This window comes from Tauraco erythrolophus, chromosome Z (assembly GCF_009769465.1).
Source record: "Tauraco erythrolophus isolate bTauEry1 chromosome Z, bTauEry1.pri, whole genome shotgun sequence".
NCBI lineage: Eukaryota > Metazoa > Chordata > Aves > Musophagiformes > Musophagidae > Tauraco > Tauraco erythrolophus.
This window is the reverse complement of record NC_141496.1, coordinates 31840430-31862461: the sequence shown is the minus strand read 5'-3', so window position 1 is coordinate 31862461 and position 22032 is coordinate 31840430. Positions and strand designations below refer to the sequence as shown.

Here is a 22032-nt window from a genome sequence, read left to right as displayed (position 1 = left end):
GAAAGATGGGGAGAGGCTGTTCAGGAGGGCCAGTTGTGATAGGACAAGGGGTAATGGTTTTAAAATAGAGGGAGGTAGATTCAGGTTGGATATTAGGAAAAAATTTTTTACCATGAGAGTTGTAGAACACTGGAACAGGTTGCCCAGAGAGGTGGTGGATGCTCCGTTCCTGGAGACGTTCAAGGCCCGGTTGGATGAGGCCCTGAGCAACCTGATCTAGTTGGAGATATCCCTGTTCCTTGCAGGGGGGTTGGACTAGATGACCTTTGAAGGTCCCTTCCAGCCCTAACGATTCTATGATTCTATGATTCTAAGTAGTATGTCAGAAGCAACACAAAAATGTTTTGAACCATTCAGCTTTTCTATCCATTATTATCTTGAACAGCTCCCTGAAAACTTTTACATTATTTAATCAGTAAGCCTGTACAGAACTGACATCTACTCAGAATAATAGAAACTTCAGGCTTTCTCAGTTATGTACCAAGTAAATAACTTTTGCTTTATATAAAGGACTTTCTAACTTGTGCAGTTGCTCTGGCTGCAAAGCTTGACCTCAACAGCTGCTTGTGATTCAAAGAATTCTGAAAGCCATACAGTTAATGACATTGAGATAATAGGCAGCAATTTAAGCATGTCATGCTTCAAAGAACCAACCCATCACAAGAAAAGGTGATAAATAGTGCCCTGTGACCAGTCAGCCAAATTGAAACTGAAGTGATAATTGATACCATGGGTTATCACTCTAATGGATTTGTCACCCAGCAATCTGAAATACTCATTTTTTTAAATCACGGGCAAACAGTTGGAAAACTTGAAGTGACAGTTCTCTACTTCCAGGACTTGACATCCACGCTATTGGCATTGTCTTCCAGGGAAACAAATCTGACAGCATTTAATTCAATAGAACTAATACACAGAGGATTTCAAAGAAAAGGTCAGAGGAGAGGTTCTCTCACAGTCATCTCATTGTTATGCTCTGCTTGAGTTGTGCACAATCAGGAAATAGTTGTTTTTTTTTTTTTTTTCCTAAGGTCACAGAGGTCACAGACTGACAGTATGGAATAATCTAGTTTTGTTTTTCAAGTCAAATTGTGTTACATGCCTCATAATTCCACTTGAAGAAAAAACTAGGGATTTTTAATTTATATATTTCCCATGACAATTAATTCCACTTTCATTTGGCATACTTAGGTCTTTAGAATCAAATTTTAAAATAATATTCCTGGTACGTTCAGGGCTGATGAAGGAATGCACAGGGCTATAATCCTCCCAGAGATGTCAGGTGTAAGAGGTGAGCTCTTACTAATATTACAACACCAGTTTAAAGCTTTGCTGCCTGCAGGTGTCTGTGGTGCTTCTCTCCCGGAGATTGCTGCGTCCGTGGCAGAGTAGGCAGAAAATAACTTGTAGCTGAACCTTTGCTGCTTCAGTGTAAAGTCTGTTGCTCTGCCTAAATTTTTTATGAAAGTAAAGCTTTTCGTTGCTAAACTTCATGCTGCTGCTTGAGATGAAGCATTGTTTTTTTCCTTTCACTAATTCTTCTGTGAGGACATTAGCTTGGGCAGACAAGTGGAGCACGAAGCTGTGGATGATTGAGATACTAAACTCCTGCAGCGTGACCAGAAGCTGCTGCTTTTGTTGGTGCTGACTGACTCTTCTGCCCAGTTACAGCTTGTATAGACCCGAAACACTGATGTTGGGCAGACTCGCCAAGGAGTAGTGGTTTATTTGTGCAAACCCAGAAAAAAGTTACGAATTTTTACTACAAAAGTACAGTTTCTCAAGTCTTCCAGGGAAAAAAGAGTATGCAGTTATGTATATGAAATCCTGTACTGCAAGCCTAACTCTTTAACAGTCCTAGCTGTTAAACAGTCCTAACCCTTTAACTCCTAACATCTTTAACAGTCAACATCAACTCGTTAGAAAGATTACTCTGCTTTCATTTTTTCGGATATGTTTTTCCATAGTTACTGTATGTCGTGGTGACTTTTTTGCTTGATTGTCAGTCTGAAAAACAATCAAAAATAAATACTGTAATACAATTTTCCAACTCTTTAGCATTTTAGTCATAAAACTCATTAAAAAAGAAGAGTTTTAATAAAAGAAATTATAAGCTTCAGAGATTGTGAATGTATAAATGTACTTTGTCACCATCATTTTACAGAAAAATTCTAGATGCCATCTTTCTCAATACGTTTCTGAAAAATATACCTCAGCTAAATTGAAGTCCTTTAACTGCAAATGAATTTAAAGGTCATTTGAATATCCTTAATCCAATTGTTTTAATTTTTGTCTAGCACTTGACAGAGGAAAAGCCAGAAGGCCTTGTCAATGAAGCATCTCGGTATGGATACATAAATTAATTTTATATATCACATTTAGAAACTGCGCTTTATAGAAGTTGATTAGAAATGGGCACTTTTTGTTTTATGAGGCTTTTCTATCCTCCTTTGCTTTTAAACCATTGTAATTGGTGTAATGAGGTAGAAAAGTGATTCATGCTCATTGGTCTTTTTGCCGAGATCTGACTTGTCTAATACATATTTTAAGAGAGGTGAGGTTTTAAGTAAGTGAAGGAAAACCACCTGTGTTGGGGGGAAGGAAGAATTGCATGCTAAAATCTACCAGATGCTCAAAGTAGAACTGGATATAGAGGGATATGTTTTGCTAGATATGAAGCCGCAATGATTAAGGGCAATTGCAACAACAGAAGCCTTCATGAAGCAAAGAGACTTCAAGTATGACTTTGTGAAGAGTACATGCAAGAGAAACAGGGGCTTCGTCAGCTACAGAGCACTGTGGATTAGATGACTTCTTTTCAAAAAAACAACCAAACCAAAACCCCAAAAACTAGCAAGCCTTTGTGGCTTGGTAGAATCCTCTTATGGCACAGAAGGGCAGCTCAAGAAGACAGTACTACTTTAGTCAGACTCCGTGATGTTCTAGCTTGATTAACGCTTGCCTTTCTGTACTAACAATGCTCATACTGTTTTTTTGGTACTATGGAAAAGATGGTGTTTCTTCCTTACAGAAGAAGAATTTGTTCATGTTGTCTCTTTTTTTTTTTTTTTTTTTCTCCCCTTAATGCATAGGCAGGTTGCACTAGCTGATCTTGTAATCATCAATAAAACAGATTTGGTCTCAGGGGAAGAACTGAATAAAGTCAGAACATCTGTCAGGTATGAAACTTTCAGCATAACTGTAGCACTGTACTGGCTCAAAGGTTATTTTTGTTTAAGCATAGTTACTTCCTGCTTGCTGTTAATATAGAAATTAGATCTCATGATTACGTTGACATAAATCATTAGTTTGGCAGGGAAAAAGAGACTGCTCCTTTTATGTGCTTGCACAAGCTTAGCAGTTTGCATATCTAGGTAAGATTTGAAGTTACCTGCTAAGAACAGGCCTTTGTCTTAAGTGTCCATGTTCTTATATTTTTGGGCAACTGTCCCCATTTTTCTAAATTAACTTCAGGGAAGAAAAATCTGCTAGTAGATATGAGTTCACTAGCGAATACAAAGATGTATGGAGGAAGTACCAAATAGTGGTCTTGGGTGTAGAAGAACCAATGGTCTGAATCGAATTAGTGATCAAAGGCGTGTCCAATCTTTATCTGTTGGTACCATGATAACCAAAACAAAACACTGAAGTTTTGAAATACCTCACAACTCTATTAGTCATTTGAATTCTAAAAGTCAAAATGCTTAGACCTAGCAGAGTGTATCATGAGGAGTCTTGTACAGGAAAACGCTATTCTTACTGGTAGTATTTTGTTGTCAGAACTTGTGAAGTTCCTCAGCCCTTACTTAGGGTAGGAGAAAGTAATAAAAATGAAGTCTCATTGGGGTGTCTGTTACTTTGTTCAACAAGTTGGTAACAGAGTTGGAGTTATTGTTGTGGTGCTATTTCTCATGCTGCTTTCCATGGTTAAGTTGTTCAAGCAACGTATTGGTTGTGTTTTTGTCTAACTTCTGATTTTTTTATTTTATTTTAGGTCAATAAATGGACTTGTTAAAATTCTAGAGACACAAAGATCAAGGTATTAAATGGCCACTATTACTAGGTACCAGATCCTGCTTCTTTCGTGACAGATTTAAGTATGCTATTAGATCAGTTTGGTTAAAGAAAAATTACTGAATTAGAAATATTAAGCTCAATATTTATTTAAGTAGTAAGCATTTAGATAAAGAATTTTTTTTAAAGAGGTAAAAATTTATTTTTCTTTGTTACTGTTCACATCCTACAGTCTAGCATATAACTAGTGCAAAAAAAAAAAAATCACTGTTAAGATGTAGCTTAGTTTACAGAGCTTATCACTAGTGGGTTTTATTGGACTTTGCAATATCACCATAAATATTTCTTATTTACATGAGAAGTGGGTTTTACAAAAGTTTAGGCACTAATTTTTCCAAAACCTACATTTTCTTCTAAGTTTAATAGGAATATGACTTTTAGTTATGAAAGTTGCATTTTAGTCATGTTGCCATTTATTGAGTAATAACAGTTGGAAATTCCTGAAAAATGGTAATATGGATGTAGTTTAATTGACTTCAGCATATTCTGAAAATGTAGCAGATTTTTAAGGGAGTGTTATAGGTAGAAATTCAAAGTTTCCCGTAACTTGTCAATTAGATCTTGTAGCTAAAGAGCAACTTGTTAGGCCAAGCTGTATCTGAGCTAATGATTGATAATGTTCACTATAACATTTTTTTTCTATCGTGTCAGTTTAAAAGATTTTTCTCACTTATGATGGCTGCTGCAGAGAAGTTGTTACTACAAAATTACCTTGAAAGCAGTGCAAGGGTGTTTGTAAGAAGGAGAAGTAATTGCTTAGTTTTTTGCTATTTTTCATTGAAATTCTTACTCAGATTTCTTCTTTAATAAATGGAAATAATATTCTCAGGGTTGTTAGGAGACCAGGCTTCTAGGACTGATTTGTGTGCTTTTACGTCAATAAGTTGACTGTATTGGGATAAACGTCCCTATAATACCAGTTCCTGCTTTAAGCAATTTTTGAATGGAAAATACAATCTTAGTGAAATATACTTGGCTTTTTAAAGTTATTTCCAAATGTAGTTGGAAAGTGTAGAGAAAAACATTTGCTGTTGTTGGCTGATCAGATATGATCAACAAGGGACTGTAGAATACATACTTTATTTGGTAATCCAGAGTTTTGAAGATAGGTGCTTCTCTGACTTTGATCTAAAGATCAGCTTAGTTTACGTTTTCAAAAACGTTAATCTTGTTAACGTTTCGATTGACTTCAACTTGTTTGAAATTATGTCTGCAGTTCGATCACTGGAAGTTTTATGCCCAGCTGTTGAACAGTTGCACTATGAAAAACATTCTTGTCAGTGACTGTCATGTTAGTTTATAAGGATTATTTTCATATTGGTTTCGTTACTTTGTGCAAGGAGGAAGGTGAAATTTGACAACTTCACACTCCTTCCTTGCCAACTCGCAAATTCTGTTAAGGAATGCTTAGAACAAGAATAAACAATACTATAGAGACGATGATAAATTCTATTACTGAGAGGCATTTCATGTTGATTCATTTGTTGTTCTTCTAGTGATCCTCAGAAGATAATTTCTCTTAAATCAGCATGTATCTCTTTTACATAAAAAGTTACTTGCTTCAATGGATTTCTTGTCATTTAGAGACTTTCATTCGAAATAGCAAGTGTGGATAAACTTGCGAGCAATGCTGATAATCAAGCTTTTAATGTTCACCAGCTTTTTTGATATGTTAAAGAGTTTTAATGTGTAAATAATAATTCTAGAGTCTATTGAAAATCTTTAGACTTTTGTTAATCTGTCAGATTCTGTAAATTCAGTATTAGTAAGTTAGTACTATTAAGTTGAGTTATATTAGAATAATGCTACAGGTGTTTTTCTCTGTGGATGGAGATAATGTTCTGGTAACTGTAGGTTAAATTTAAGTAAGGCTTTATTCTGATAGTAAATCTCGGATATTTACTCACAGTTAATTTTATAATATTCAAATTTGACTATCTTTTGTTTTTGAGACCTCTATATTTACAGTTTTCTTGACCTCTATACAGTCCGATATTTCTTCATCTAATGTATGTACTTTGAGTGCAGTACAAAAGAAGAACAAATACTGTAAAGTGACAGAGTTGCAGAGATACGATTGTAGCATTTCCATTTCCTCCTGTTTAGTAAACTTTTGGGAACATGATACTAATTTTTGAAGTTCTGGAGCTTATATTATGAGGGGTGGGAAATTTTACCTTTGCCACAGAAGGGGGAAGAAGATGAAGGATGATCAGGGCTTAAGAAAACATTTAGATGAAAAAGATTTCCAACAGATTGCTCCAGCTGAAATGGAAGAAGTGGGAACCTGATGATTCCCCTGAGAACAAACAGTAGTTTTGAGAGGGCAGATCAGGAGTTGCTTGTTCTTTAGTTGCAAAGCAGAGTACAGAAGTGGTCAGTGAAATGCTTTGGAGGGGGAAAAGAAGCAAACTCTTATTTGATAAAGTTAAATCACTCATAAATTGCATACGTATGGGTCTGACAGCCCTAGGAAATCAGTGCGGGTTTGAGGCCAAGATTATTGTAACATGGTGAAAAAAAAAAACAAAAAAGGTTTCTGTAAAGATGATGATGGTACCCAGCATGGGTAACAGTTTTGAAGAGGGTAACAAACTTCATGCTTTGAGTCTTAAGTCAGTAGCCATCCATGTCCATTAGGAAGAGATCCTATATGGGAAATTTGGTATCCACATCTGTACCATTCTCTAGTAGCTGATGCCAGCCAACATTAAATTTTGAGTATCAAATTAAGAAGACCTCAGATGCAGTCCTCAATGACAATTACTGTGCTACTATTAAATATTCTTTGGCGAGTGACACGTACTGTCTCTCCTATGTTTAAACATTCCAAAAGTGAAATAAGCCCCAAATTAATTTATTAATGTGTTATTTGAGAATGTGTGTTCTTTAACTAAGGGATTTTGTCCTTCAAAAGCCCACTTGTAAGAGGCACCAATATAGCACTTTCTTGAGTGTTTCTGTGTGATTTTTCGGAACACTGCTGAGAAGAAATAGCTGGCATTGAGTTGGTCATGAACTTTAGAGAGGTGTTATGTATGTGTTTTATGTTATAAACCTTTCATCTTAGAAACTGCTTTGTAAAGCTACTGTTGGAAGTAAAAGTTTAATAATACTGGCTACGCTCCAGAGATCTTTTTTGTTGTTGTTTTTTTTTTTTATTTGCTTTTAACTTCTCATATATTCTTTGTATTTAGCCACATTGTTAACAGCGTTTAGAAAGCTGTCAGTTGCTATTAGCAATGAAACCTACAGTCTATATTGCTTTTATAAAAAAAGCTGCTTATGCAGGTTTACAGGTAGCTGTTCTTACAAGTAAATACGATCAGTGCTGTCTGTTCCATATTACGTTTTTCGTTTGTCTAAGTTTCAAATGTTAGAGATGAAATTCTTCATAGTAGCACTTGCCTCATAGTGTATTTCAGTTTTATTTGTTAACAGTGTGTCAGTAGAAGTTACATATATTCCAGGGGTTTGTGTGTCTATATGCTATACTAGTAAATATTAAGGGTGCATAGTAATTCCTGGGAAGAACTTCAGGGTTCTTTTCCCCATTTAGGGAAAAGCAGTTATTATTCAGTCATCCAGTATGAGGGATTTATCATCTTTCTTGGAAATACTTTGTATTTTACTGTATTTTTAAAAATTACATTTCTGTGCTTACCTATTACTGTGGAAATAAAAAGTGTGTTTCCTCATAGGAGACAATAGCAACACCAACATCCAAAAATAAGGCTAAGGATTGATTACATTAGAATGATAGAAGGAAAAGAAACATAAGCTTCAGAGAATCATTTTAAAAATAATTGTTTAAGTATATATAATATGTAAATATGGCAAAAATACAAAGCTTTCTTTCTTCCACCTGTTCAGGGTTGATCTCTCCTATGTCTTGGACCTGCATGCTTTTGACAGTTTATCTGGAATAAGGTATGGTGATAATTTCACTGTGTTCTATTAGAAATAATATTTGTTGTGTGAATGCATGTGTGAAATAAGGCATACTCAAATCCTAGCTCAAATTTGCCTCTGAGTTTCTGTTACAACTTCTAGTTTAGTCACTCGTTTAAAATTCTCACTTTATAAGTGGTAATGTGAGACTGAGAATTTTGTCCACTCAAAATGCATGCAACAAAAGCTTTTTGACTTTGTAAAGTGAAATGAGCCAAAGTGTGCACAGTTGGTTGGCTTTTTTTCCCAAAGCATGAGTTTTGCTTTAATAGTAGTAGTAGAGCAGATTTGTACACTCTTTTCTGGTTCTCTTAAAACTTAAAGGATTTCAAAATTTTTCTCACTTCACGTCATGATGAATTGGAGGCCTTCTTACTTTTCATAGGAGACAAGGAGAGACTGAGATTCCACAGCAAAAAGGCACTGCAAATTCTGGTTGCTGTGTTCCATTTTTGATCTTGTTTGGTTTTTAATGCCAAATGTGAATTTGACATGCTAGATGGGTGGAAGAGTAATATTAGAGACGAGAGGAGAAGGGCTTTCTCTTCACTTTGTGTGCTGAAATTCTTCAGCGAAGAGAACAAGGAGTACTGGAGCTGTCGTAAGGGAGGGAATGTACAACTGGGGGTAGTGTCAGCTTCATTTTTCCTCCTGGACACACACTGTTTACATCAGGTAAAGGAACGTACCCACTTCCTTATTCACAGAGGGAGAAATTGCAGAAGATGCAAGCTAGTAACCTCTAGTAGATGAGATGCGCTTACAAGATTTCTCAGTGAACTGGTGCAGTACTATCCAGAGGATAGCCTATTTTTTCTAACTCTCAGCTGCCCTTTGTTTTTGCTGGCACTGGATTTGTCTGATCTGTGGAAAGTAGTGTTTGTTTCTTTTGAGCTCCTTGAGTGTACCAGTCAGTTCTGTACCAATGGCAGCATCAGAGAGGTATCAGAACAGGCGTCTAAAAGAAAGATAAGTGAGGAGGAAGGCCGATATATCCTTTGTGGCCCATAGATAACTATTAAGTCATAAACCAGATTATAAACCCATGTCCTGAGTTCTTATGATGGATCAGCTAGCTAAACTGACTCATCTTGGAGCCACACAACAGAGAGAAACCACTAAGAAGATGTGAACCGGAAAAGGATTGTTCTTGACAATGGCAAATCACAGTTAGATCTGATTAGCTATAATAATAGGTGGCATTCTGCAAGGTTTACTGAGAAGTGCTGTGCTCTGCAAATCTGAGAAAGTCCTTAAAGAGCTGACAAAAAAACCCCGTCTTTCTTTCCTTGTGATACTGTTGGGTAACACTTGGTCTAGTCTTCTCTCACTCATAGTTCCTTTGGATGTTCTCAATGTTTGGTGTTAAAACAGAGGAAACACTCTAAAATTGCAGCATTTAAAGGCAAATTCTGAAAGCACTAAGAAGGTTATAGACTGCTATAAATGAACTTCTGTTTCTTTTGATTTTATTTGAGCTCTGTACAGTGAAATTTTGCTCAGAACTCAATTGGGAGGGATTCTGTGGGAAGCTTCCATCAAGGGCAAAGGAGCTAGCGAGTGCTGGGAGTTTTTTGAGAATACTATTCTGGAAGCACAAAACCAGTTCATCTTCTTTAAAGATAAGGCAAGTAAGCAGAGCAAGAGAGCCCTGGGCTTAACTACGAGCTTCTGAGTCTGTCCAAAACCAAGAGAGAAGTGTACCAGAGATGGAAAAGTGGACGAATAGCTGTTGAGAAATACAGTGGCATTGCCAGGGTCTGCAGAGATGCAGTTTGGAAAGCAGAAGCTCAGCTCAAATTGAAATTGGCCAGAGATGTCAAAAACTACAAGAAAGGGTTCTTCAAGTACGTAAACAAACAGAAACAGTGGGGAAAATATTGGCCCGCTGTTAAACAGGAGATATGAATTAGTCACCATCAACACTCAAAAGACAGAGCTTCTTCAGACTTCTTCACCTCTGTCTTTACCGGCATTGTTGGGTTCCAGCCTTGGGGACAAAAATGCAGGTTGATGCAAACACAGACCTACCATCAGTGGAGGAAGAGCTGGTATGTGAGCTATTACAGGAGCCTGACCCCTACAAATTGATGGGCCCTGAGAATAACCATTGAGGATGTTAAGAGAGCTGGCTGATGTCATTGCAAGGCCACTCTCCATAACCTTTGAGAAGTACTGATCGGGGCACATCCCAGAAGACTCGAAGGCTAATGTCACTCCCATCTACAAGAAGGACTTAAAGAAGGATCCAGAAAATTATAGGCCCATCAGTCTTACTTCAGTCTTTGGGAAAGTGTGGATCAAATCCTCCTGGGGGCTATCACAAGTCAAACGAAGCACATGATTGGGAAAAGCCAGCACGGATTCACCAAGGGCAAATCATGCTTGACAAACCTGATCATCTTTTACAACAGAGTAATCTGCTCAGTTGATGTGAGGCGAGTGGAGGACGTTGTCTACCTGGATTTGTCCAGGGTTTTTGATTGGTTTCCCACAGCCTCCTCTGAGAGAAACTGATGTGTTATGGTCTAGACAAATGGTCTGTGTTGTGGGTGGGGAACTGGCTGACAAGCTGCACCCAGAGAGTGATGGTAAATAGCTCCTTTTCAAACTGGCAACCTGTCACGAATGGGGGGTCCCCAGGGATCAATACTGGGCCCAACACTGTTTAACATCTTCAAAAGTGATCTGTGATCTGGATGATGGGATCAAATGTGCCCTGATGAAGTCTGCTGATGATACCGAACTGAGTGGGGAAGTAGACACTTCAGAAGGGAGAGACACCCTGCAGGAAGACCTGGGTAGGCTGGAAGAGTGGGCTAACAAGAACCTTAATGAAGTTCAACAAAGACAAGTGTAAAGTCTTGCACGTAATCCAGAAGTTCAGTACAAGCAAAGAAAGCCAACAGGCTGCTGGGTTGCATCAACAAGGGCATCACCAGCAGAGATAAAGAAGTCATCATCCCACTCCACACCAGGAATACTATGTTCAGTTTTGATCCCCGCTATGCAAAAAAGAAGTAGACAAGCTGGAGAAGGTCCATAGAAGGGACACGAAGATGATCAAAGGACTGGGAATTTTGCTGCATGAGGAAAGGCTGAGAGAACTGGGTTCGTTCAGCCTTGAGAAAAGAAGACTTAGGGGAGACTTAAGACCATGTTCCAGTGCTGAAAGAGTTGGCTACAAAGAAGATGAAAACTCCCTTTTTACAAGGAGTCACATGGAAAAGATAAGGGGTAGTGGGTAGAAGTTACTCCTGGGCATATTCTGATTTGACACAAAAAGAAATTTTTTCACAATGAGAACTATCAGCCGTTGGAATAATCTCCCCATGGAAGTGATGGATTCCTCAACATGGGACACTTTTAAGATTTGGCGGGACATGCTGGGCCATCTTGTCCAGACCATGCTTCTGCCAAGAAAGGTTGGACCAGATGATCCTTGAGGTCCCATCCAACCTGGTGTTCTGTGATTCATGATACAGTATTTCGCTTAGTGTTACAGATTTCATTCTCACAAGAAGCAGTTTTGTACATTTTCTGTGCTTCTTGCTTTCAAATCATCCTTCTAAAACATTTTCAAAAAATCAATGTCTAATAAATAGACATTTAGTGATTCTAAATCTAGTGATTCTAAATCTAGTGATTTTTTCCCTTGTTGCTTTAGTGTAATGATGTAGTTTACCTTTTGTTCCTTTATAAAGGAATATCAAGTGTTGTACTTCTTGAAGCATAAATACTTGAAATCTCAAAGATACTGCAAATCATTATTATAGTTGTTTATAGTTTAAAAACCTAGCGTTCTAAAACAAATCATTAACTAGATAAAACCAATATAATTAAACATATCTATTTTGAATTTAAAACTGAAAAATAACAGTTGAAGCTTATTCTGAGCATACAGTCTATCTTTTGATGTTTTAGTTTTGCTCTGCAATACTGAAGAGTTTATTTAAATTTTGAAATAATGACGTTTTGTCCATCCTACTCAAATGTGACATTTAACTTTATTTAATTTTCAGTTTGCAGAAAAAGCTTGAGCATATAAAGTCAACATGTGCACATCTAGATAAGGTAATTACTAAAACTACTGCTTCAGTCTTTTTGTAACAAGATTGCTCAAGGTAATTGCAAGCGTTGCATGCTAGTCATGTTACCTTTTCAGAAGGTTTCAGTTTGAGAGTAATGTGTTTTAAGATCTTTGGAAGGTTACATTGGATACATACAGGAATGTACTTTATTGTAGATAGACTTAGTATATCAATTTAGAATCCTTCAAAAATAGCTTATAAGCTTCCACTGCTCCTGACGGTCACATCATGTTTCAGAGTGTTTCTGAAACAGACAAATAGCACTACTCTTTTTAATAATTGCAGAATCAAGTCCTAAATTTGTAGCCTGTTTTTATACTGTAGCTTTTGAGTCCAAATGTTGTCTGGTATGTAGGTATGAGGGAGATGTTAGTCATGGCTTTGCATTCTTTAAAGCTGCACATGTGTATTTCCATTCTATGAGTGCTTCCCATTGTCTTCATAAGAAATAGTAACAATTTAATTTGTATCAGTGAGGTAGATTCTGCCCTATAAACTAGATATTAATGCTGTAAGCATATGTATGCTAAAAAAACCCAACAATTCTGTTGATGTTGTTTTTAGTATGTCAAATTAAACAATAAAATGTATTCCTACCCACCACCCCCTGATACTCAACCCAATGTGTGTTTATATCAGGGCAGAATCATTTATCTCCCTGTGTGCAATGCAGTGATGCTAGCATAAAGCAACTGCAAATAAGATTTCTGCCTTTGTGGCATTTATTTGAGCCAATACAGTATTTTTTTGTGAATAGCATATCTAATTTCAAAGGTGAATTTAAGGAAAAAGGGTCTGGGCCATCATCCCTACAGAATATAAACTGCTCTATGCTTATTGGTACTTTTAAGCATCTGTTTTGTCTGTAATGTACAGGTTTTACTAGAAAGGCTCCCTTTTAATTTTCCTTTTTTTGTTGTTGTTTGTTTGTTTGTTGGATTGTGATTTTTTTGTTTTGTGTTTTGTTTTTTTTCCAAATGTTATGATCATGGTATTTTTTTCCACTTAGACCCTTCTCAAAAGAAGAAAAGTCTTAAGTTAGGGAATTACTGAATTTATTACCAGGTAACAAAAACTTGTAATTACTGAGTTGAGTACTGAAAACCAGAAATGCAAAACAGCTGCACAGACACTTACATGAACACCTCTCCTTTCTCCCTCCCTCCCCCAACTTTCCCTGTTTTTTTCAGTGGTGTAGGAAGTTGGGGGTTTGTGTAATGATTTTTCCGTTCCTTATCACTGCTCTGTTCCCTAGGGTTCCTTCCCTGTGGTTCATGCAGGGCCTTCAGTACCTGTGGAGTGCCCCTGCTTGGTGGGTCAAGTCATTGCAATAATGCACTCCACTCTGGTGACTCCCTACTTGGAGTACTGCATCTAGTTCTGGGACCCACAGCACAAGAAAGACATGGACCTGTTAAGAGCAGGTCCAGAGGAGGGCCACAAAAATGATTAGAGGGCTGGAGCACCTCTCCTGTGAAGACAGGCTGAGAGAGTTGGAGTTGTTGAGCCTGAAGAATAGAAGGCTCTAGGGAGACCTTATTGCAGCGTTCCAGAACTGGAAGGCAGAGACTTTTTACCAGGGCCTGGAGTTTTGTGTAGTAGCTTTCTGCTCCTTTTTGCTTCTTAGTGGTTTTGTTACTGCTCTGTTCTTTAGTGTCCCTGCTCCATGGGTCACACACAGGCCCCCGTCCATATACATGTATGCTGCTCTGTGAATGAGTTGTGGGTCACAGTCCCCTCAAGGTATCCCCAGTTGGGTGCAGTTCACCCATGAGAAACAGTCCCCTCAGGGGCTACAAAAAAGAAGAGCCTGTATTTTTATGCAGAGGGTTAGAAAAGTGTTCTTTCCTTCTAGAAAGTTGCTATGATTAAATGTAACTTTCAGGTTAAAATATGGTGCATACAGTGGCTGTATATTTCTGTTTGAAAACATCAAAAGGCAATTATAATCTCATTTGGAACTAAAGATTAAATACAAAAATCAGTTTCATGCTTAGCTGTAATTGTGATCAGAATCTTCATAGCTTTTTGTTTAATTAAAAATTGATTTAATTTTAAATATGTTCAGTTATAGTAAGAAAAGTCAGAATACATCTCTAAAGTAGAAAAAAGTTCAGTAGAAGCCTTCCTGAGTGATATGAGAGTTACATGCTCATATTATTAAGGAAATTAGTGTTGTTTTTGTAGTGTGGAGCTGTTCAACCAGTAGGAAACAGTGAGAATCTGTTGTTACTATCCCTGCTTAGTTCAACACTGAGTTCTAAGATTGTCGTTGAGACAGATGAGGCATAAATGAGAGCAGAACACTTCTCTTGCAGGAGGCTGCAAGTCCTTGTTGGATGGTAAAACGTATTATCTTCCTGTGGGAGGTCAACAGAAGCAATACTGCTTTATGCATGGAGCATAGTGAACTTTTGTCTGTTTTGGTTTGAAGCTGCTCAAAGTGTTCGCTCTTGGTTGTTCTGTCAAGTTTACTTGGTTATTAAATAAGCATTTAGATGTGCTGGTTGTTGCGTGTTTTTTTTTTTTTTTTTGTTAAGTTAGATGACTCATCTGAAAGTAGTAATAGAATAGAATTCTAGGTTGTACAAAAAGTAATTCTTTGTATGTTCTTTTATGCAATTGAGAGGTTATAATGACAAAAGTAAGTTTAAGACACATTATTTCCTTTATTTTTTAATAAATTGTTACTTTCAGTTACACATTTATTTTCATCTTCCGTTTTGATAATAATTGGTTCTGAGCAGTAAGCTGTTGTTTGCTTTGGAATAAAACATCACTTCTGACATATTTATTTTTCAAATCTGTTCCTGCATAGTTTTATTTGTAAAAGCTTTTCATAACAGAAAAGTACAGATAGGTGAAAAATATGTTAATTTTTATCTGATAGAGTTGTGACAAAGATCAGAAATTGTGACAAAGATCAGACTGCCGAGAAAATAGCATTCTGAAACCTACTTGAAAGATTGAGCTTATTAGCCTGTAGGAATTACAACTGTTAGACTTTGCTGTAGATGATGTTTGCTCTCTAAGAAAGAATTACATGGTAGAAGCTGATGGCATTAAACTAATCAAAGTATTGTGTATGCCCCTTAAGTGCACACCCAAACAGAAACAAAAAGTATAGCATAATAGAGCAGATTAGAGTACAATAGAAATGAAGAATTTTTTTTTTTAAATTTGACATGAGTTAGTTTTTTTTTATGAGGCCAAGTTATAAAGAACAGTTCTTGAAATTAATGTAATGAAACATTTATTCAGTTGGGTAGTAATAAGTGGGTCTTTCCATTTACAGGGTATAATTACAGTAACATTTGAAGTTCCAGGAAATATAAAAGAAGAAAACTTAAATCTCTTTATTCAGGTAAGTAATACATCACTGACAACTGAGAAATCATTGTGGCTTTTTATAGAAAATTATCCCATGCTATTCTATTCATGAAAACATTTTTCCTTTTCATAGAATCTTCTGTGGGAGAAGAATGTGAAAGATAAGACTGGGCAGATCATGGATGTCATAAGACTAAAGGTTAGTCAAAAATTACTAACTTCTTTGTGCTTGTCCTCTTTTATACGTAAAAAATTGCAGTGTGCTGTCACTTACAGACCTATCAGAGAAGCTACTGGATCATTGTAGCAGAGCAGACAAAATGGAGAGTAGCAATTTGTCATTGTTCCTTGTAGAGACAGTCTGTCATGTGCTGACTGGTGGAACAACTCAAAAGGACATAGCTGACAGAGAAGCAAACATTGATCCTACTTGTTTTGAATCGAGAGGGAAGATGTACAATCCCAGGCATCAGTGGCAAAGTTAGTGATAAGGACATAGTTAAATCACTTTTTCATTTGTCACCTCTATCGCTTTGAAAGTTTCCATCACATAAACATCTCCTTATTTAGGGATTGGATACTATAGATTGCTATCCATAATTATAACCGTTGGCATAATATGCAGAAGTTGAATTTGGCATAACATAGCAGCGCAGTACTCGTTGTGGTTTACACTTGGAACTTTTCATGATATTGTCAGACCATAGTTTTAAAGATGCAGCCCATAAATCGTTATCTTCATGGGCACTTCATATGTTTTTCAGTTGCATTGTTTTGAGAGGAGCGCAGGTGCCAGTTTAGGATGTATTTTCATTTTCCTTACACCAAGCAGGCAATTAAATCATTAAAAAATGAGAATCAAGCCTGTCATTTGGTAGACTGTAAGAAATACAAGAAAATATGCTCTGGTTTGTTTTCTGAGAATGCATGTGTGTCATGGATAGTGACATAATTATTTTAATTTAATTGGAAGAAAGGCTGTATTCTTGCTCTTTCAGCAACAAAAGGAGAATATCTGTGTCTTCCTCTTCCTTAAAACAGAAGAAGGTAGCCAGTGATGCATCTTACGCTGTCTGGAAAGTGTCTGAAATGTACTGTGCACATGTACATTTTGTTGTATTGAGCATTGGAATCAGCGTAATTCTTTAGGAGATCTGAGGCCTGTGATAGGCTGTGTGCTGGCCCTCAGTCACAGACAAATACCACATAGCAAATGAACCCTAGGTAATTATAGGATGGGTTCTAAAGTTTGTAGCTCTTATATTTATGTCTTACCTGTAGTCATAATCGTTTTGGCAGTGATAGTCATAGAATTCCAACTAATATGTCAAATGCAGACCTTTTTTCATGAAATATTTTTTACTTTTTTTTTTTCTTTAGGGAAGCATAAGACATGTTTTACAGAGTGTGTTCCACAAAAATGTTTTACATTTACATAAAGGGATGAAGATTCTTCTAATACAACTTCTGGTGTGCGGGTTAATGGGCTCACACTGACAGTAATCCCTTCAAATTCTGCTGCTAGTCATCTTACTTCACAAATGCTTATTCGTTCTCCAATATTGAAAGATTCTGTTTGAGAATAGTGAATATGCTGAGCATGAGAGGTTAATCAGAACAATCTGAAATGAAATGTTTTTGCTCATTTTACATCATCGTTACTGGCAATAAGTCTTTCGGAGACACATACATCATACACTACATGTATTCAAAGTGACATGGTAGCTGATGACATTTTATTTTTGCTGGAGTGTGCTAGATACTGACCAAATGAGGAACAGAAGGCAGAGCATGGCAAAGTGTAATTATTAGTCTTTAACAAAATAAGGAGGTGTGAGAATGGATGTTAGGAGTAGAAGTGATCATACTACATGGTTATTTTCACTAACTGGTGCATAGTTGCCGGAAATATTTTTACCTGCTTGGCCTGGTTTCAAAGATTTTTTCCCTTCTTAGGTATTTAATTTTTAAAGGTTTGTTTATATATCCTAACAGTTATTTTTCTGATAAGGGACTGGTATCTGTTCAAGGCAAATCTCATCAGGTGATAGTCCAAGGTGTCCATGAGCTCTATGATCTAGAGGAGACTGCAGTAGCCTGGAAAGAAGACGAAAAGAGAACAAATAGACTGGTCCTTATAGGTAAGAGGAAATTACGTATCTCCTCGTTTGACTTTAAGAAGCTGTTCTTTCAGCAGGAAGTCCTGTGACTTGTCCAGAGAAGAGCAACCAGCCTAAGCTGGCCAGAGTAATAGTAGTGAGAGTGTTCAGCATAACCTTCAGTGAAATATTTATCCATCAAGACATCCTGCGGTTTTATATTCCAGCTGAGAGGAATCTGTGCTATCCCTTTTAGTGGCATAATACAAAACAAAAATACTACATGTTCGTAAATTATGTTGGCATATTTAGTGTTATTTTTAAAATCCATAATTGTAAATATGGTGACGGGAGTGGTTTGAATGTTTAATCAGTAACTGTAAGGAAGGTGATTATAGCCATTAAAGTGTATAAAATCTGTTTTGTTTCTGAAAAGCTTGTGATGCTGAGGTTGTACATTTCTGTTTCCTACTTGTTAGTTCCTGCTTTGCAAAGTGTTTTTATGACCAAAACCCCCAGATTTTTCGTCCTTTCCCTTACTTGTGCAGCTTGAAGTCTGTTGTTGCCTGTAAAATCTAAAGTTATGTTGTTACCTGCAGCTTAATTTTAATACTGCTCTGTTTTCACTCATTGGTATAATAAACATTTGCTTTGCTGAGGAGACTTGCAGATTGCTCCTTGCATGCATTTTTCTTAGTACACTGTAAAATACAGTTAGATAATTTCTTTCTCTTCACAGGGAGGAACTTGGATAAGGAGACCATCAAAGAAGTATTCATAGCCACTGTGAGAGAGAAACAAGGAAACAGTTGACATCAAACTACAAAAAAGATGACATGTCTGTGCTCAATCCTGCAAGCTTTTTATGACAGAAAAGACTGAATGACATGCAGTATAGTAGTTTCTTTTTCCTCTTGCAGTTTACACAACAGCTAAACCCTGAAATCCTCCTAAGAATCCCAGCACCCCTGCAGTTTAAAGATAGCTCTTATGGTCTAATGTCAAACACAAAGAGTTCTATCATTTTAGATTTGGCCTAAATTATGTTAGTAACATTATTTACCTGTGGAGAAATGCAGATAGGCGAAAAAGGCTGTTGTTTATGATGCACATGAGGCATTAATTACAGCAGGAATATGGTAAACATGTTTGAAGCCAAGTGCTTTCTCCAGCTAACTCTCTTTCACTACTGGAAATGAAGTAACTGATGATTGCCAGTGATGTCATCAGAGTGAGAAGTATTTAGTGTTTACTATTAAACTCTTTTTCATCTCTTTCCACTTGTTTTGTGATTTTTGAATGTACACATATGTCCCAGGTACTGCTAAACCTTTTGTATTAATGAAACTAAAAATACATAGATAGCAGAGGCTCAGGACACTGTGAATGCAGTGTTCAGTCACATAGCCAAAGTGTTGAAAGCTGTAGCTGACCTCATAGATCTAGGCAGTGACCCTGCCAGTTTAGGATTTGGGGTCCGGAGGCAGCACATTTTCACTGTGTTGTCTAGGCTGCCCCGAATGATTTGTTATGGGATTCACTGACACTGCATTTGGGTGGTGTCTTGAAAACTTAGTTTGAGGCTTTTATCTCCGTCCTCATTACTTTTGCAATTTAGAGTTGGTGTCCTTGCCCTGTGCCTTCTTCAGTAGTCATCGTTTACTGCCTAGCTATGTTGACTACAGCTGGGTGAATGTGGAGTGAGTGGATGCAAGAAGGTAGAACTAAAAATGTTTCAGAAGATAATTCTTGGACATGCAGCAGATATTCTGAAGAATGCTCTTAAGTACAGTGTTAAATGGATGCTTGTTGATTTGTCTGGAAAAGTAGAAATTTGTTTTCAGTACTAGTGGTGTGTTACTTGTCACGTACCTGACCTTTGCTTTAGGATAAAAGGTGGATCAAACTGGGGGAAGAAAAAAAAAAAAAGGGAAAGAAAGGAGGCCATTCCCTTATCAGCAGTCTTAAAAAATTTCTTTTGGTTCTACTAAAATAAATGACTTTGGAGTTTGTTTCCAAAGGGCTGAGGAAGGAGACATTGTTAATCTTTCACTGCCAGGAGCTGGTGTCGGGTTTGATTAATACATGAAGTCATGTGTCCAGTAAGACAGAGCTCTTCGGTCTCCCAGTGGATACATTAGCAGACATTACTTCATTCCTCGCATCATAAGTAGCTTTAGATAGCTTGAAGCAGTTTCTAGAAATTAACTATTCTGTATACTAAAGGTAAAAAGAAAGAACAATCTGCTTACCATGTTGCTTTCTGTTTAGCAGAACATTGGTGGTATTTGAGTGAGATGGGTATATTGTTGAGTGACATTGTGACAGTTTCCCTTAGCAATTGTATCTCTTCATTTTGAAAGCTAATACATATTTGCATTGTATAAATGACACTTATTCCTGCATGAAAATTAGTCAAATGATTGCCGTGTTATGAATTGAGTTATAAACATCATATAAATGCAAAATTGTGGATAATACATCTGTATTTGTTGCTGCTTATACTTCTACTTTTCATAGAGGAAGTGATCAAATACCTTTTCTCTTATAAATGCCTCATATAAGTGAACTCTGTTGTGTTTAGAAACATCAGTCTCTGAGGTGCCCAACTGATCATTCATTTGCCATTTGAAAAAAGTGGTCAGAGATTTAATAAGAAGAGCTGTAACCATGAGTCATAAGGGAGCAAGCCATGGATGTCTTACACATGTACTGTCATATTTTACATGCTTATTTTTCATATTTTCTCTCCAATGACATACTCCAAAATTACCACAATGACTGGTTGTTTTTTTTTTGTTGCTGTTAGTGGCGCATCTCTGCGGCTGGAAATCCTCTGCATGCCTCATCTTACTATTATTCATTCTTTGTCTGTAGGACTTTCCCCGCACTGCTCGCAGTGGTGGTGTCAGAGAAGCTTTAGTAAGTGTGCACAGCTTTGTCTCTCCTTGTCTCCTGTAAACTGCCTGCATACTTCGAGGGAGCCCCTGGGACGGAGAGCAAACAGCTCCTGGGCAGGGTGGGAATATGCACCTCTCCATCCTTGCTGGCTGCCAGGATGCCTGCTCTGCCTTGTCCTCCTCTATTCTGGTCAGAGAGAATGACACTGGTAACACAGCTGAGGGCTGGCTCTTTATCCTCTTCTTCAAGACGATTGCTGTTTTCTTTCATGGGATATTTATTTAACTGACATTTTCTGGTCTGTTCTTACACAGCCAGCCTGGGGCACTAAGTCTTGTTCTTGTGTCATGCCAAAATGAAAAGAGGAGGAAAGGCAAACGACATAACTCCAGTAAAAGCTGCCCTTAGCAAATTGATTGCTGGATGCTTTTGATATTTATGTTACTGTGGTTGTACCAAGGATGCCCTTCTCCAAGGACCTGAAACTGATTTAAAGTGAGGTTGTGCAGGAGGCTGGAGGGAGCAGACAGGCACAGCTCAGCCCTGTCCCAGCATGGTGATGGGGCAGACAGTGGGGCAGCTGAGGGATGCTTGGGGGCGGCGGCGGGAAGGCAAGGAGGGGTCTGGCAAGGAAAAGCATTAGTGTTGCTCCCTGTACAGGTCCCAAGAGGGGCACAGTGTGGAGCGAGCAGCACCTTCTCATGGGGAAGTGATGGCTGTCATGGCTGTGGGGCAGCCTTCCACACCTGGGCCTGCTTTTGAGCTAAAATAACACCCCAGGTAATGGTACTTGGCTCCCCCCTCTCCCCCAAGACATGCTGAGCACTTGGTATGTGCTGAGCAGCGATCGCGTTGACAAAAATCACACATTTTCTTCCCTAGCAGAGGCAGAGCAGGACTTTCTTTCCTAGAGGCAGATGACAGTGATTTGATCACTTCTGTGCCCTCACGAACATCAAACGTCTACAGAAGCTGCTTTTCCAAAACAGTATTTACTCCACTGTATTCTACTTTCTGCACGTTTTTACAGGCTCTGTTAAACTTGAAAATAAAAATCAGAAATGATCTCTCTCCTTGCACTAACCATTGTGCCATTCATTTGTATCACCTATTGTGTTTAATCCTAAGGAATTACCCAGAGAGATGGTTGAGGTCTGATGTTTCTGTTTTATTATGCCCTTGAAAATTTAAGCAGTTCTGGATTTGCTAGATTTTCACTAGATTCTTACTTTCTAAGCTTTAAGTGTAACGACCTGCCTTCTCTCCCTCCCAGCATACTGGAGCAGGGTGCTGGCGGGGAGGTTGTCGTCCATGTCCCATCTCATCCGCCTCCCAGTGGGCAAAATGTGGCTGGATGGGACAGGATGGGTCGGGCTGGGGTCGCAGCTGCTCGCTGTCCCCATGAACTTCCCTGCTCCTCCACGGCCTTCGTCAGCCCAGCCGCTCTGCAGAGCCCGGAGCGGGGGCATTTTTGTGCACCCCCTGGGGCACTTCCCTGCTACGAGGACTGCTGGCCCAGCAATGTCTGTCGTTTCTTCTTCCTCCCTCTCAGATCCACTTGCGAGTAATTTTTGTATGTTTGCTAC

The 22032-nt window shown here is 37.9% G+C and overlaps 1 protein-coding gene across 1 annotated transcript in view; it reads left to right on the top strand.

The window, feature by feature from the left end:
* LOC104378218 (zinc-regulated GTPase metalloprotein activator 1A) overlaps positions 1-18399 on the top strand; it is a 29468-nt gene extending 11069 nt beyond the window's left edge. The window contains exons 7-15 of the mRNA XM_086630087.1: positions 2298-2344; positions 3093-3179; positions 3995-4039; positions 7948-8004; positions 12048-12099; positions 15412-15480; positions 15580-15645; positions 17458-17587; positions 18285-18399. Coding sequence (XP_086486213.1) covers positions 2298-2344; positions 3093-3179; positions 3995-4039; positions 7948-8004; positions 12048-12099; positions 15412-15480; positions 15580-15645; positions 17458-17587; positions 18285-18358 — 627 coding nt within the window. The 3' untranslated portion in view covers positions 18359-18399. The remainder of the gene's footprint in view (positions 1-2297; positions 2345-3092; positions 3180-3994; positions 4040-7947; positions 8005-12047; positions 12100-15411; positions 15481-15579; positions 15646-17457; positions 17588-18284) is intronic.
* The last annotated feature ends 3633 nt before the right edge of the window (positions 18400-22032 follow it).